The sequence below is a fragment of the Neocloeon triangulifer genome, unplaced genomic scaffold (genome assembly GCF_031216515.1).
Source record: "Neocloeon triangulifer isolate White Clay Creek 2 clone unplaced genomic scaffold, ASM3121651v1 ptg000022l, whole genome shotgun sequence".
NCBI lineage: Eukaryota > Metazoa > Arthropoda > Insecta > Ephemeroptera > Baetidae > Neocloeon > Neocloeon triangulifer.
The window spans coordinates 1049868-1067136 of NW_026775562.1; the positions used below are offsets into that span (position 1 = coordinate 1049868).

The window sequence follows — 17269 nt, forward strand, 5'->3', positions numbered from 1 at the left end:
TCATTTCTCCAAATTTAGTAAAATTTTTTGTAATTATTTTAACATTATTAATTAATATTAAACCTGTGCGTTATTTTCACTGAATTCAGCAAAATCGCTCTTGTTATTTGAGCTAAAACGTAGCAAATCTTGCACTTTTTCCCTCCTGGAATAAAGCATTGTGGTATATAATTGAAAAATTCATTTTTATTGAGACAATCAACAGCAAAATTTATATAGACATAACATTTTTATTTTGATAACATGCGAGAAGAGGAAAGACAAATTTTTTTAAGACGAAGCTTAAAAATGTGGACAATTTTATTGTATAAAATTTTACCTGTTTCAGTGAGTTAAAAGCAGCTAATTTTCTTTAATTTATTTGTCGATCGGTACAATAATTACATAAATAGAGACGCAGACAAAAATGCAGGTGTAGATAAATGCACAAATTTCGTATAATAATACTTTTCCGAAAACACTTGCACATATACCACAACAGTATATAATATTATATTATAATTTTTTCCATTTTGCATAAGCGTATTAAAATTCCCCGTGTTGCGCAATTAAAATAAAATATTATTTTGTTCTTAATAATTATACATTTTGATCACAACAGATATTCGCTCACGTGAAGGAAGCGATTAAAAATTAATTATAAAGAATATGGCAGGAATGATGATCACTGGAAATTAATAATAAACCGAGAATCAAAAACGCAAATTATAATTATTCAGTTTTCATTTTTTTCGTATTTGTTGAGCGCACCTAGATGTATTTATAAACGATATGAGCGTGTATTTTTTTGTTTTAAACCTTCGAGGAAGCGATGATCTGCGCCACCCTGACGCCAGGGTCGACGAAGGGTGCGTGGCGCAGGGAGGCCGCGCGTGGAGCGGACAATCAAAGACCGACGCACGCCTCCCTGGTCGCGGTGTTCGTCGGACCGGTCGAGGGCGCGTAAGGGTTGGCCCTGAGTCGCCGAAGGTGGCGCACCCACGCCCTGATGGCGCCGTGAACGTCCACGTTTGCAAAGCAGAACAAACAGGCCACGCAAAAACCCTGAAATCACAAAATAATTTTGTTCTTAGGAATTCTATATAATAAGATAACTCAATAATTTAGCAAAAAAATATACAATTATGTCATTTTATTATTTAATTACTGTTGTTTTAATTGATTTTTATAGTTCAAAATATTTAGATCAGAACCCTTTGGGTCTAAAAACATGGCAAGCGATAAAATATTATCCAAAATTACACTGTAAAAGAAGGTCTTTTAAATTTAAAATTATATTTATAAAATATTTTTTGTGTTTAAACACAAAAATTTGCCTCTATTTAAGATTTTAATTGTTTAAAACCTTTATTTTTAACAAACTTTCAAATGCTTACTAAAGTTTAAAAGTCTTTTTTTTTTTACTTTTCAGAGCAAAAAATATAATCATGACTTTACATTTAGAATTGTTTCCATTCTAAAATTATAATTTTCCAGCAGAAAAATAAACCCTTTCTCAATTTACCGCCTTCAATTTTCCGTTCGTGCTTATTTTCTTGTGCCGAGTGTGTCTCTCTGCGGGAAAATCATTTCCCGTGTGGGTTGTACCACAGCAGGTTATTATTTGCTCTGCTTGGAAAAGAAGCAAAGACACGCGGCGGCTTTTGGTGTGTTGCCAGCCAAAGCCGCTTTGTCTTTTGTTTCAAATTCAGCCTCGGCTCATTAATTGACAACACTTTAAAGGCACCTGGAGTGTGTCTCGGAGGTGAAATAACGAGCCTGACTGTGCGAGAGCCGAAATTGCTCCCAACTTGGAAACTCTTTGAGCTAAGAAAAGCGCTATGTTGCGATCTTGTAAGCTAACAAGCTGATCCTGTGTTTCCACCAGTCTTCAATTATATTATGTAGCATTTAATTACTATAAACGTATAAAGCATAAATGATATTTTGGTGATGTCTTAAAAAGAGACAACAACCTATGTGCTTCAAATTTTGGCTTTATTTTCAGTTGAAACTTCAATACTTCCTAAATTTTGACTTCGCAATGATAATATTTTTATTTAATTTTATAATCAACTTTTTCTCGTCACATTAAATTTCCATGAAAAATTTGAAAAAATTTAACCAATTTTTGGTGGTTTCACAAGTATTACTTTTGGCGTTGCATATTTTGCAGAAAAATTTGATGTCATATTTTATTTTCCATCTGGTCCAACTCTAGCTTTGTCATAATCCTAATCCTACATTAAAGGGCTCTCCCTAGGGATTAAGAAAAACGTGAAAGTTAAAACACAGAAAAAATATTAATTAAAATTATTCTCAATTGTCCCAATTGCTGATTCATCTTATCTTTAATCTTAGCGACTTGAAAGTCTCCCGAAACCATTTTTTTTTTTTAAATTAAATTTCAAAGATGGTTTTTTAAAGTGCTTCTTTGATGAGAGTATTTTCAGTGTTTCACGAAAACTAGGCAAGACTATAGATATTTTAACAATATATAAACAAAAAATCTGAAGAGTAAACTTAGCCCATTTTTATTTCATCACGGATTAGTGAATTCTAAAAGGTACGCATGGTGAAAGAAGCGGCTTAGCTCTTTTGTCCGGTGGAAAAAAGGCTTTCTCAAAATTTATAAGATGGGCAATTTTCCAGTCTGTTTGCTCCACCTTAATGCGTCTCATATTAAGAGAGACCGGAGCGTAGCAAGTAATCTGCCGCAGTACACAAGGCGATCGCCACTAAGCCGCCTCCGCTTTTCGGGGTGCCACCCCACCGGCAATCCGCCCCTAATTCGGCGTAATATGGGCACTTATTGCTTCTCCCACGACACAAATCCTCTTAATAAAATTTGCCTCGGGCAAAATTCTAGACTGAAACTAAACAGGCAAAGTTTTATTCAAGAGCTTGGGACCTTTGACATAATAAATAGCCCGAAGTTACATTTTACGACCCGGTGGCAAGGGGATTTTAATTTGCTTGAAGTAGTTCCGTAGTTGGGGCTGCAAACTAAAATAAGCACTGAATAGAGACCGACGAGACCTCAGGCGCATTTTCTACCTCAAAAGTTTAACAAAAATATCAACTAAATATTCAACAAAAAAATAATATTATTGTTTCCTGAAGCCCGCTTTCTATTCCAATAGTTAGACTAAAAAAAAAATTATTCGTTTTGCAAGAATTTATGTGTAGATAGATTTGAGCTCTTATTTTGCAGGTTAGTTGAGCTTGCATCGATTATTATTAAATCTACGTCAATTGTAAAGGTGGAAATGAAGTTTTTAAGTTAATTTAATTACCTGCAAAGATACGACGAAAGCGCTGAAAATCTGGTAAAGACTCTCGCCAGGCGCCCTGGGCTCAGGTCGGAACGGAATGAGAATGTGGTGGATGCCGAAGAGCGGCATCAGGATCAGGGTGGCCCTGACCGCCTTGCGCATGCCCCTGGGCGCGGGGTTGGACGAGCGGGGGTGCAGTTTGGTCAGCAGCACGCGCACCACGTTGATCAGGAAGAACAGGTTGGCCAACATTGACAACAGGACGGGCGCCGTCAGCAGCCACGTACTGTGACTGTCCTCCATCCAGCACCTGAGCAAAAGTTTCAACATTGAATTGAAATATTAAGAAAATAAAAGATTTATTCAGAGCAATTATATGAAGTTGAATAAAGACAAAAAACAAAACAAAATATATTGTTCTGGAAATTTGAAGATATAATCTTTTGTAACTGAAAAAAATTTTTTAATATAATTGCATAACCTACAATTTTATCCCAATAAAAATATTTTTGTATTTTTTTTTTTCAAAATTTGAATTTAGTTTAAAACGGAATACATACTTTCATTAGCTTGAACACTTTTTATATAGTATCGGGCCAAAATTGTATTGATCACTCACCTTTCCGTTTCTTGCACCACGTATGACCTAACCAGGGCGTAAACGGAGGCCAGCAGGGCGGGCAAAATCCAGCCGACCGCGTAAAACCAGCGCATGACCACGTCGTCCTTGACGAAAACGACCACCAGGGCAAGGTGCAAGTGCATCCCTTCGCAGAACATCCACGCATAGTTGGATACCATCAAATATTGCAGGATGACGTGCAGAACTTGACACCACGTCTGAAAAAAAAATTACAAAATGCGTCAAAAAATTAAAATAATTTAATAATGTATTTTAAATTTTAAAGAAATAAAATAAATTAGAATCGCAAATTATAGTTGAGGCCAAATGAATTTTCTTCCGCTTTAATTAGGCAACTTTAAAAAATTTAAATGATTAAAATAATCGAATGTAGGTGACCATAAATTAAATTCCATTATTGCTGACAAGCGACTACAAACTCAATGAAATAATATATTGATAATCACACCGTTTTAATTATTTTTGATAATTAATTGAAAGTAAAAATACCAGTTATTAATTTTATCTTCAATAATTTACAACCGCAAACAGAAGATTGTTTGCACATTTCGAGCTGATAAAAGCAGCGAGCGTCACAGAAATTTATGGGTTTTTATTATAATATCGGAGGTGTGGAAAAAATTGTTTATCCGTCAATAAATCACCGGCGCCAAAAAAGCAAGCAAGGTTGTTTTTCGGTCGCTCGTCGCTGCTCAATATTGCATTTGACGTCGCGAAATGAAATACGAGCGGCTGGCACACCTCAAAAAGAAAGAATGTGCGAGATGCGAAATTTCAGCTCACACACATAATAATATACTCGACGCCAGCAAGCAAAGAAGATTATGCTAAGAGAAGGTTTATGAAGAGGGTTTCAATTTCACGCTTGACAAATGAAAAGTGGAAAATGGGAAATACAATCTTAGGTTGGTGAAAAAGCAATTTGTTGCGCTCCAAAATCCATTCTGACGCAAATAATTACATATGTATATGCGAGACTAAAAATTACGAAACAAATTAATTTTTTGAAGCAATATTCGATTTTTTTTTTATAAAATATTAATTTTCCTTACAACTTTTATTATAAACTTCGATAATACTTGAATTTTTTTTCTAAAATAAATTGACTTTTGAACTAAACAATGAATCCCTTCGTAAATTGTGTAAGAAAAATAAAGTAATCTGATATTTTTATGATTTTTATCAAATTTGAAAACTCTTTTTCAATTATTAAAAATTTGTCCTATGAATTTTTATATTTATTATTTATTCATTTGTTTTTTTTTTGTTTGTGACAAAACTGACAAAAATATTTTAATTTTTCCAGTAAAAAATACTCACGTTGTTTTTCTCGACAGTGTCGAGGTCGCCGACGACAAAGTAATACCAGATGATCCACATCAGATTGTTGAGGGCGAAGGAGGCAAAGAGTTGCACGTGGATGGCGATGCGCGTGCACTTGAGCGCCCTGCCAGCGACATTTCTATCTTACAAATAATGCACTCACTCAAAATAACCGCGGATAGAGCAGGATTATGCAGTGGGTTTAAATAAAATGGTTCTTTCAGTTGGAAAAGGATGTACTCACTTGAAGCAAGTGAAAAGCAGCAGCGACAGCACCAGCGCTACGAACGACAGCGAGTAGCCCGAAATGTAGAGCGTGTTTACCAGTTGTCTGAACTGCAAAAAGTGGGTCGCCAATTCGCGCGATTAACTTCAGGGTAAATTGCTCCGTTCAGCCACCATTTGTCAAGAGGCTTTAGCAAGAAATTTGTAAAGTAAGAGCGTTTCTAATTTAACTTTTGCAAAACTTGCAGTCAGCTAAGTAATTGTACAACATAATTGCAAAGTAACTTTGCAACTTTAGAATGGGGTGTATTTTTTTTACATTCTCATTGAAACATTAAAAAATTAAACAATTATTTCAATTGTTGCAAGGGAAACCAAATTTTTTTACTAACAATAAATAAAAGGTTCTGCTTTAAATCAGAGACTGCTGCAGTGAGCCTAACAATAAGTATTGTTGCAATCTGTTTTCAGTTTTGGATTTTTTAATTACCATTAAAATAAACCCCACAAATTTATCAAATTTACAGAGAAAGTAAAATATCATATTTTAAAATAAGTCACGCAAGAAAATAATGAGACAATTTATTCGTAAAAAGGTAATTTTGTTGTTCCTAACAAACTTGCCCTTTGATTGAACTTTTTAATATTTTTTATTCAGTCTTTCAATGTCTTCCAATCAATAATTTCATATTTTCCACCTATTTTCTTCAATTAAGAATTAGGACAGGGTAAAAATAATTTATATTTTAATTTACAGTAAATAATTAAAAACCAATTAAATATGTATGAAAGTCAAAGCGGATCATCTATCATCTTATTCAATAATTATTGGTCCGATTAGTAGATTTCGAGCAGATTCCTTCATTAAAAAATTATGCTCTCAGGCCTCTCAGTTTTACTAAATAGGCGCGATTTCAAGCTCCTTTTTTAAATTTTTAAGAGGTTTTTACATGGATTTACTGAAACTGTGCGAGAAACACTTGGCTTTAAAGAATGGAATATACAAACCAAAATTTTGACTTTTAATTGAGAAATTAATTTTTAAAATGTCTCAAAAATTAATATTTTTGAGTCACAAAAAAAAAAAAAAATTTCAATTAAAACTCGGAAATTCAAAATTTTGGTTTGTATATTCCATTCTTTAAAGCCAAGTGTTTCTCGCACAGTTTCAGTAAATCCACCTAAAAATCTCTTAAAAATTAACCCCTAAAACTGCTTTACACTTTACAACACAAACAAAACACTACTCTACACTAATTTTAACAGAAAAAACACACGCACACTAACAATTATCTGAGAATTAAAATCGTTCGTGGGCGAGCCTTTTTTAAACTTTCAGCATTGCAAAATATTTGCGCCAATTAATTTTAATTAGTTCCCCAAGTCATAAAAGTAGTCAGCTACAAGTAAAAGAATACTTAATTAGAAAAATAATTACCTGGAGATCCTCAACATCTACGCAAGTTGTGTAATTAGACCAGGAATTTCCGGTCTCCGGGTGTTTGAACCAAGTTCCGTTCTCGGTGCACTTGCGAAACGCGAATCCTGCAATTTAAAACGCGCTTCTTGTAAAACAAAGAAGTCGAGCGCAGCTTCTCAAACTCAAAGGCTTTATAATTAAATTAATTGAAGCATTTAATTTAAACGCAATTCCTGTTGAAACTCACTTACTTGTGGGATCAAATCCGGTCATGTACTTAGGGCAGGAGGCGAAGGCCGTGTCCCCGGGGAGGGTGAAGTCCCAACAAGACCATCCGTCGAACGTCATAGGACAAACGTTGATTCCGTCTGCAGCGAGACAGAGAAAGATATCAATCAATCAATCAGAGAGAATACGATCTGCCGGCAGCACTTGAGACATTTTCTTTCTTTCCATTCTCTACAAAGTGGGCGAAAAGAGAGAAATCGCTAATGCCCAAACGTCGTCTTTCCACCAAGAAGGTTCAGATTTCAGATTTATCCAGGTCAATTTTTGTCAAGGAAAACTCTTCAAATGGCTTTTTTTTATTAAAAATAAATTCTTAAATTTCCATTCATGTTAACATATTTAAAAAGTTCGTTTCCGTATATAATATTCTGACCCTTTTTGCCTTTTTTTTTATTCTTATTGAAATATCTTTAGATCTAAAAATTATGCCATTCTGAATTTTTCCTACCAGATGTAGAATTTCATGTGCAACATTTTTTTCTATATTGCGGAAAAAATCTGAGATACGCTTCTTTGAGAAAATTGACCTAGAAAAATAAAAATGCATTTTACTGACCTTGAACTTTGACCTAGGTATTTTTTGTCAACAGAAAAGTTGTTCAAAATTAAAAAATAGGTCTAGCAGTGTAAACCGCATTGCTCTAGGCTGCTTAGAAATAATATAACAGAAAAATGTCAAAATACCGCAAATCGGAAAAACGCATCTTTTTAATTTTAAATTAAAATAACTAAAAACTAAGATATACGCCATCGCAAATATTTCGGACCAGATGTAGAATTTCATGGGCTACATTTTTTGCATTTAAAAAATATCAAAAATACGCTTCTTTGAGAAAAATGACCTCAAAAACTAAAAATGCATTTTAATGACCTTGACCTTTGACCTAGGGCAATTTGGTCAACAGCAAAATTGTTCAAATTAAAAAGTAACCTACTGTGGTGAAAACCAAATTGCTTTAAAACTAATAGGAGCAAAGATATAAGCATTTTTGAGTTTTTAAAAAAACCCGAATATTTCAAAAAGTAATAAAAATTTTGGTCTAAAAATTTGGTCAAAGTAGTTTCTCATCAACCCTAACAACATATCTAAAAATCAGAGTGGTGCTCGAAACAAAAAAAATCTGTCCAATATATCTTAAATCATTCGTGAACGGCCTCGTTAATTTTTTTTGTGGACATTCAAAGCAATCACCTTTTATAGAATAATTTTTTTATTTTTAGTATTAAATTAAATTGAAACGCATGAAAGGTGAAGTTTTTTGGAATGATGCAAATTATTTATTAATTAATTAATTTTATTTTCGGCCATAATTTTACCATGGAATCTCTAAAATATTTGATTTAGCTGGAGCATTAGCAAAATTAGTTTATGTGGCCTGCTATTTATAAAACATTTTGTAAAAATCCCCATTGTAAACACACATGCAAATCAATAAAAATAATAGAGCTCTAACGCTTTCCGCAAGCTCAAGTAAAAACGAGACAAATAATTTTTGGCTTGATTGATCTTAATGAATAAAAATTAACCTTGAACGTATCACTCTGCTTTCTTACGTGTCAAGAATTTTTTCATACAAGAAATTCAATCTTGTAAAACAATAAATAAAAATGAATTAAAAATTAAATTTTAAATAAATACCTTAAGGTACAAAATGTAAAAAACACAATCTGAAATTTCTTTTCGTCATAAACAAATTTCTTGTTCCACGAACCTTTTTGTGCGATGGCTGGCGGTTGTGCCTCGTTTATTTTGTCGAGACATTCAGCGTGTCGTTGATGGAGATACCACTTGGCAGGCACCTTGGCCCCCGGCGCCCTTAGGTAACCGTACACTCGCCGCAGCGCCTGAGGAGCAAATTACTTCTGCGGTTAGACCTTCGAGCCTCGGGGGAGCCGTTTCAATTTAGGGGCAGAGATAGGGACTGTTGACGTGCGAGAGAATTTATATCAAAATCAGACGAAACAAATCAATTTATTGCTGTGAGCGTTTCGTCCTCACAGAAAAACGGCAAAGAAAAAAAAACGTGAATTCCTTTTTTGCTCTCTCGCTATATTGAAAAAGGGCCAAATATTGAATAAAAATGAGTTTGACATTTGAATTGACGGTAGCAGAATGCGAAATGTGCAATATTTTCCATTTTTTGCCCGCGCCCACTGTGCCAGAAATAGAACAGCCTCGTTTTGAACTCGATAGTACAGAATGAATGAATAAAATTCTTTTCTGATGGAATTTCAAAATAAAAAAGGGCTCATACCAGGGATCTGCTTGTAAAAGTATATATGATTTCGCATCTGATGCCGTTTACTGATTTGTAATTGATACATTGTATACACAGGGTTGAAAAAATTCAAATACAGCAGAAAAAAATTAATTGAAAAGAAGCACCTAAAATAACAAAGTAATTCAACTTTGCTGGTTTGAACAGTGTCCCATTTTAGAAATAAAAATATATGCAGGAATTATTAAGGATAAATCATTGGTGGGAACTGAAGGAGTGTGTATCATAATCTGTTAAAACAAGCACGGTGGCTTTGAAAATAATCTCTCATCATCTGCTAAAATTGACCCAAAAAATTTTATTTGCTTACATTGTTATTATTTGCAAAGTTTATGAGAATAAATTAAACTTTACAATATTGGAGGATTTGATTTAGATAAATCTTCTAAAATGTAATTAAAACTAATTAATTAAACATGGTCAAATCATTAATTAATGGGTTACATCGCACATAAATCTAACTTATGAGTGCAACATCCTTTCTCTCTTCACAAGGAGCGCCTGCAGTGGTCCGACTAGGCAACCGGCTCGGCCCTCGAGCAAGCCCGGTTGCATAGCCGGCCCACTCTGCGCTAATTAGCCCTCAATTAAAACTTTTCTCTCTCACCGCCACGTGATCTTGGAGGAGGCCACAAGGATTGTAGGTCCCATTATTCAGGGGCTCCCACGCGCCGTCAGCTTTGCAAAACCGCGAAACTGCAACAGGGCGAAAAGAGGATAAATTTATTGATTTTTTTTTTTAGACTTTTTTATGCTCACCGCTGACTTGCTTAAAGCTCGCAGGACAAGGACGGGTGGCGTTTGTCCCCGGAAAGCTCGGTGGCCAACACGAAACGCCGTCAAATTCAGCCGGGCATAATTTCTGGTAATTTATTTCCCCTATAGCTGCAAATGTTTTTAACTGTTTATTTAAAAAAGTACATTTTTAAATGGAAAATTCATTAGAATTGAATTCATGCAACAAGAATCCTTCATAAATTACTGACTCTTGTCAAAAGACCTCCACCGTTTAATTAAAATTTGAGGATAATTTTAATTTGTCTTGGAATCAGTGTAAATTTTTAATACAACACAATCTGTAGAAAATTGTAATAACTATTTTGCAGAATTTTTATTTCTACTCCACAACTATTTCAACTGTTTTTTATTAGAATTAGAATGTTTTGATTTAAATTAAAGCAAATTACAGTTCATTTTGTCTTTAATATTATGCGTAGTAAATTTTAAGGCAAAAATAAAATATCCATATATTGTAAAATATTTTTTTACTTTTTTATAGTGGAAAAAATTGCTAAAGAAAGACAATATTTGCTAAAAAAAAATTTATTTTCTGTGTATTTGACTCAATGAATCTAATTTTTTGATCATTTTATCAAATTAGCATATTTTTTAAGACAACATTCTCCAAAGTTGAGTTTTGCACTATACCTTTTTTGTATTCTGTGTGGAGAGACGTGCAGTTGCTGTGTTGGTACAACTGGTCCACCACTATCCGATCTTGGAGAATCATTTCCGTCATCCTGCAACAAGCACCGATAAAATTACAGCATATAAATAATTCAAGATCAATTTCCGCACACTAGGAAATTATCTCTCGATCTGACGTCACGATATACACACTCAAGTGTGTTTCAGCCGTAAAATTGGCTCGGGAAAATTTCAGCCCCCGTTAAATCCTCTCTCTCACTGACAAAGTCGTAAAATTTTATGCAAGCACCATAACTTGTGCACATTTTTCTAGCATGTGTGGAAAGGCTGCAATTATTTCGGCAGTTATCATGAGCGATTACACCGCGACGTATATAAACTCGCTGCGCGCGCCTTTTATGGCGCAAGAAGCAGGACGGTTTAACGACTGGAATTGCACGCCTCAAGGGGCGCAAAAAAGCGAGCTCTCGGATTTTTTTATGCTCCGAGGCAACAACAAAAATCATAATTTTCCTTTTTGGGAAAAGCAAAAAGTTGAAATGGCCGAAGCAAATACGTGACCTTCGGACTTTTAGTTGCAAATGATATTTTTTTGCGCAGAAAATAAACAATAGTTGAAATGTTCAAAAAACAATTTAGACATTATTTAGAACATTGGCTATAAAATTGAACTGAACACGAAATATTTTCAGGCTCAGCAATAAATGACAAAAAATGCATCAAAATTAAATTTTTTTCCCACTTTCTAAAATATTTCCATCTCTGCTTTTGTGAAGAAAGCCGGAATATTGGAAATGAGTGAGAGTCAATGGTCCGTGCAAAACGTGAAATTCCATTTCTGCTCTCTTCGCATCAACAAATGCAGATCTCGACCTCTCCTAATAAATATTTATTCTCCGGAGAAAAAGGGTTTCTTCTTTCACGCAGAGAAATGGTCCAATTTTGTGCGTGTTCCAGCCGACACAGCCCTTAATAATGTGTCAAATATCTTCCACTTTATGGCCAACATTCGCAAGAAATGGAAATGAAAAAAATGAGATCAGGAGAGTTTGCGTTTCAATCTTGAGAGAGACGCGGAATTTCCCCCCTTTGAGAACATCCTCTCGACTCTTCTCGGTTTGACAGCTCAGTCGATCTGCCGGAGACGCGTTGCCGATTATTATTCCAAGTAGTGCCAATCAAGTCCCCCTGCCAAAATACTCTTTAGAAAAGCTGGAGAGCCTCTCAAAAGAGTGGAACCAAGAGAGAGATAAAATTAGCGCGGAATGTTCTTGCGAAGAAGAGATAATATGTCAGGCAAATCTTGAACGGAAACGAGAAAGAATTCGTTTCGAGGCTGAATTTGTTGCTAATAAAAATTCAAAAAAGCTTAATTTGCTGAAAAATGAAAGCTGAATGAGCTAATAGAAGTTCTAAATTCCAATGATTTTGGTTGCCTCTAAATAATCCTATCCTCTTTTAATGCAAAATTTATTTATAAAAATATGAAGGTGAATTTGTTTTTCACTTATTGATTGCTTGATTTTGCTCTAAAATTAATTCCTACAGAGAATCTGTGCGAATTGCGCTATGCATACTCAAAATAATGTGAGATTTAAAAAAAAAAAATAATAATTTTCTGGATTTTTCATACAGTGAGAAAAATTAAGATTTTTACTGATTCTTGATTTCAATTTTTATTGTTGTTACTCTTTGAAAATATTTTAAATAAAAATTTAAGAATTAAAAAAAAAAATGATTGAGAATTAAAGACTAAATAAACAAAAACTGGGAAATAACGAAAGCGAAAACAATTTTAGTGATAATCGGCACTCAAGTTCATGAGTGAAGCAAATGTGGGCTTTTTCCTCGTCCGAAAAAATGCTGTTTTCCCTTTTTAAGCATTCTTTAAATCAGTTTTCCAATAAGGAGCAATGAGGGAAAAGCCGAAAATAATTAACTTATCCTCCTTTATAGACATCCATGCATGCATATTCCAATTTACCTTTTAATTTGAAACAAATATTTATACCAATATTGATGTTACACGGAAATGTTCTTTTTCCTTGTCATATTTTTCCTGTTATTAATTATTAACATTCTGTATTGAAAGATATAAAACAAACAAATATGTTTCCATAGCCAGTTTGATATTCCTTTCAGTTGCGAGAGTTAATATTTCAAAATTAATTTTACATTGCCTCTCCCATTTTATTAATTGACGGCAAAAGTCCTATCTTTTGAGTGAGTGGAGAAATGATTGCACGTGCCTCGCAGTTGGTTAATGAGGAATGCGCTTTTCCTCGTCCTTTAGCGACGCCTACGGCTGCCGTTTATGTGGAAGAAGAAATCAGCACAAGGCCCTCGTTCTTTGGTGTGCCGTCGAGCGAATAATTTTTCCAGCAGTGAGTTTAATTTTCAAAATTGTGAGTTGTTTTCTTGCTTTCCGAGTGAAAAAAAAATATTTGTTTGACCTGCAAAATTATAAGCAAAATACACGTTCAATGGAGTTTTGGTTAAATTTTTGATGCTTTTTTGCAAATATTTGTACAAAATTCTTTGTAAATGCAACACAAGTAATTCCAAATGTGATCAAAGAATCTCATGAAAATAATATCATCGTTTTTAGCTCAAAGAAAATTTCAAGTCTGCTAATGACACAAATAATGCTCCTTCAAAGATGGCTGCAAACAAAATTACGCTGGAGAATCTTCTTTGTTATATGCCAATCCAAATACAAATATGAAAGCCTACACGTGATGAAAGCTGACAGTTTCCCAGATGAGACGACGACGGATTAATGAGATTAAAATGACGCCAAGCGTCGTTGCCATATTATTATATAATGTATCTTTTGAGAGTGGATTAAATTTGAGGAAAAAAATTCGATTATGCGCCGACGCCTTACGGCAAGAAGTTTTAATTAAAAAAGGCAATGCGGGGAAATTATTTTTCAAGCTAAAGACGCTTTCAAAGCTTTTCCTTTCTAATACTCTTGAAATTAGCAAGTTATTTTGTTGAGATTGGATTTTTACTCAGCAATTTTGAGACAGTGTTAAAATCTTTTACATAACTTTTCTAGAATTTGCAAAACGTGATAAGATTTTTGATAGTAGATGAAAAATTCTCTCAAGAATTTATTCTTATAAAAAATTCCTTTTTTAATTTCTAAACTTTTTTTGGAATTACTTACTTGATATAATATGTTTTTGAAGATGAAATTTACATATTTAAATTAAACTTCCTTGCCTGATTTGAAAATCCTTAATTATTGCAAATGTCTGATTTTCAATAACTTTGGCATGGAAATAAAAAAAAGTTGCTATCTATATTTTATCAGAAGAATTTCCCCTACGCTTCTATCGTTCCTTGCAAAATTTATTTAAGAAAAGTTCTTGCAAATAAAGTTTCCCTCTCATTTCGTATTCCACACGAATAAATTTCTTCCAAATGTTGCGGTAAAATTTATCTTCGCCAACAGGTTGCAAACCAAATCCGTTCGCCTTTTTCGCCAGCAGGTGAATGCAGATTTACGCCGAGAACTTTTTTCCCCAGCCGTTTATTTTTGCTCTCCATCATTTCTTGCCGCACCGGGAGATTTATAGCTTTTTCATGCCACGCACGAAATTCGACGTGCAATTTAAACAATCGGGCAAATTGCTGCTTCAAAGAGAGGGAATATCTGGAGAGATAGAGGCAGTTATTTTTGGAGCGCAGTTCCTCGCCAGATGCTATTTGAAGGTGATTAAAAAGAACCCTCGGAGCACAAGCGTGGCATTTTATTGACAGGAGTAGAGCTTTTCCTTCTAAAGCCTCTAAGAATGTATATACGTGTCTTAAAAGAACTTTTCATGTGGATTACGTGATTAAACTCGAATCATGTCCTAAAGAAAGTGATTAAAATCGAAAGGAACCAAAAATACATTATCCACTGAAGATGAACAATGAACAGTGGATATTGACATGAATTATGAGTTGAATGAAATTTATATAATTATGTCTATGTTTGTTGAATCCTAGAGATGTTTTGTCTCTTAAATTTAATTTTTAGACCAGTGAAATTATGTTTATTTATTTAATTTTAATCATATTTGAGATTTATTTAATTTAATTTCCAGTGCATTTCCCTACCAATTAAACTCGTTAAACTTTTAAATATAATTTTGTAGTGTTTACAAATTATAAAAATAACCACTTTTTTAAATATGGTTATTTAACCATATTTTTTTAAATAAGCAATAATCACTAAACAAATCAGCACTTTTATTAAATATTAAATATATTTAATTCTACTGATTAACATTATAACGATTCTCTCTTTACAAAAATAAAATCATTAGCATATTTATCTTTTCTAACAACTTTACTATGTACTGCGTAACCAATTTCTTCCATATATTTCTGCACATTTGTAGCGTTTTTAGCATGAGTAAACTCGACCGATAATATCTGTTGAAAATATGACAATTTAAAGTAAATTTCATTAATTTTAGGATAAAACTTACTCTAATATCAAGTATTTTGAAATCGACAGTCTTGAGCACTTCCAACTCATCCCCTTCGACGTCCAGGCTGAAATAATCAACTCGAGTTCTATTGGCGGCCAATAGAATAGTTGTTAGCGGAACGCACATGACGTGTGCGTGGTCCTTCACGGCAGTTAATTTCGCAGAGTCCTGGATGATCTGATCAATTCTGCCGGTGTTAAAAGTTTGACGATATGAAACCTTTTTATTTAAAATATATATATTTTTTTATTTATTAATTTTATCAATTTTTTCACTTTTACCATCGTAAGTCTCCTCTCGAGGCTCAAGCAAGCAGGGACAAGCCAAGCTTTCCTGTTCTTCTGCAGAACAAGTTGGAAATTTTTCGGGTCAGCCTCAATAAGAATACCTTCCCAACCCAGAAACCGTTCGAGGAAAAGAGTGTTTGAACGCGTTTCTCCGTCAAGAGCGCCGCACTCAACAAAGAAGCCACCAGTCTGGCAAATAAGATTATAAAAAATCTTAAATTTACTTGTCTCATCTTTAATTTTAGTCATATTTTACGAAGAAAAACTTTAAAAATGAAATTTTTGTAATCTGTAGGTTTTTTTTAAAAAAAATTATAGATATATTTAATTATAAAATATACCATATTTTTTAAAATTTGTCGAATTCTCAATCCTTGTCCCATCGACTGTTCGTACTGTTTAGCATTACTTAATTGATATTTTTCAAAGGCTTCGGCTGGCGGTATTAAAAAATTAGAACGCACATATCCAACCAAAGCTTCATCATCTTGCGCCAATTTCCTATCAACAGCTTCAACTGAAAATTTTGCAATTAACATATATTTTATCTACATAAAACATCATATATATTTTTAAAGATTATTTAATTTATTACTCACAATCGTATTGCGTATAATTATACCATTCTAGCGCATCTGTGCAATGAAATTATAATTAATGCCAATTTTTATTCATTTTGGCCCTGATACGTACTTTTTCTGTCACGGTTTCTTGTGATGTTCACAGGAGTGGATTCTGTTGTGCTGACGTACAGATTTTCACGCACCAGTACAAGCATTTTCTCCATAGAGATTGACGAGCCTCGCAATGCTTTAAACAGCAAAACAAACAATACTATCGCGAATAGGACGATTGAAAAAACCGTTTTCAATTTGGAAGAAGTGCGTGACATGTTGAGTTTCTTGGGAAATTCGGAAGTGAACTACAAACGTGTAAATGTAAACCAAGCGGCACATTCCCCCTCATATGTGATATTGTCACAGGAAGTTGATTGGGTAATTGCTTCGACGTTGCTTCGTAATTAAAGAGTTCCTTATTCATATAGTGATAGTGGACAAAAAATACTTATACAAACAAAAAAACGGAATTTAGGAAATTTATTCTGCAGTTCTAGACTTTTTAAACTCTATCATAATGCAATTAAAAATGCTTTTGGAGGTATTAAAAAAAAATTCTTTTATTATAACAAATATTTTGACACTAAAAACTAAAAATTTGAATGACCTTTTTTTACAGTACTTTGAAAGATAAAGAAAATGAGAAAAAGATTTGGATGCATTTTAATTTGTATGCATTTGATTCCAGAAGAATTTAAGAAGATTAGAAATAATTTGCAGTATTTTATCATTATTCAAAATAAATAGTATTCTTAATTCTGCGTGACTTGGAAAATCTGGCTACAATTTACTAATTATCTGTTACAATCAAAGAAATTGTTGATAATTTGATTTCAATCCATTATGTATTTCGTCTCTTTTTTTAAATAGCTTTTTGCTGCAAAAAATTATCATACCGGTTTGGACTGCGGTTTTCTGATTTTTTTTTTTTTCAACACAAAAGTTCTGTTTTATGGTTTTACAAAAAAGCTAGCTTTTAAGTTCGTTTCGTAGTTGAAGCACTCTTTTTTTCTATTTA

The 17269-nt window shown here is 33.5% G+C and overlaps 1 protein-coding gene across 2 annotated transcripts in view; it reads right to left on the minus strand.

Moving 5' to 3' along the window:
- Positions 1-267: 267 nt before the first annotated feature.
- The window catches only part of LOC132204417 (calcitonin gene-related peptide type 1 receptor-like), a 32514-nt gene continuing 15512 nt past the window's right edge, over positions 268-17269 (minus strand). Inside the window, exons 2-12 of one of the 2 annotated variants that reach the window (XM_059632912.1) lie at positions 10861-10952; positions 10192-10317; positions 10040-10128; positions 8866-8998; positions 7117-7233; positions 6884-6990; positions 5465-5556; positions 5218-5344; positions 3874-4094; positions 3276-3564; positions 268-1044 (exon numbers count right to left, since the gene is read on the minus strand). In XM_059632912.1, the coding sequence (XP_059488895.1) occupies positions 886-1044; positions 3276-3564; positions 3874-4094; positions 5218-5344; positions 5465-5556; positions 6884-6990; positions 7117-7233; positions 8866-8998; positions 10040-10128; positions 10192-10317; positions 10861-10951 (1551 nt within the window). In that variant the 5' untranslated portion in view covers position 10952 and the 3' untranslated portion in view covers positions 268-885. Of the gene's footprint in view, positions 1045-3275; positions 3565-3873; positions 4095-5217; positions 5360-5464; positions 5557-6883; positions 6991-7116; positions 7234-8865; positions 8999-10039; positions 10129-10191; positions 10318-10860; positions 10953-17269 lie in introns of both variants that reach the window. The other variant, XM_059632910.1, reaches the window with a different exon arrangement.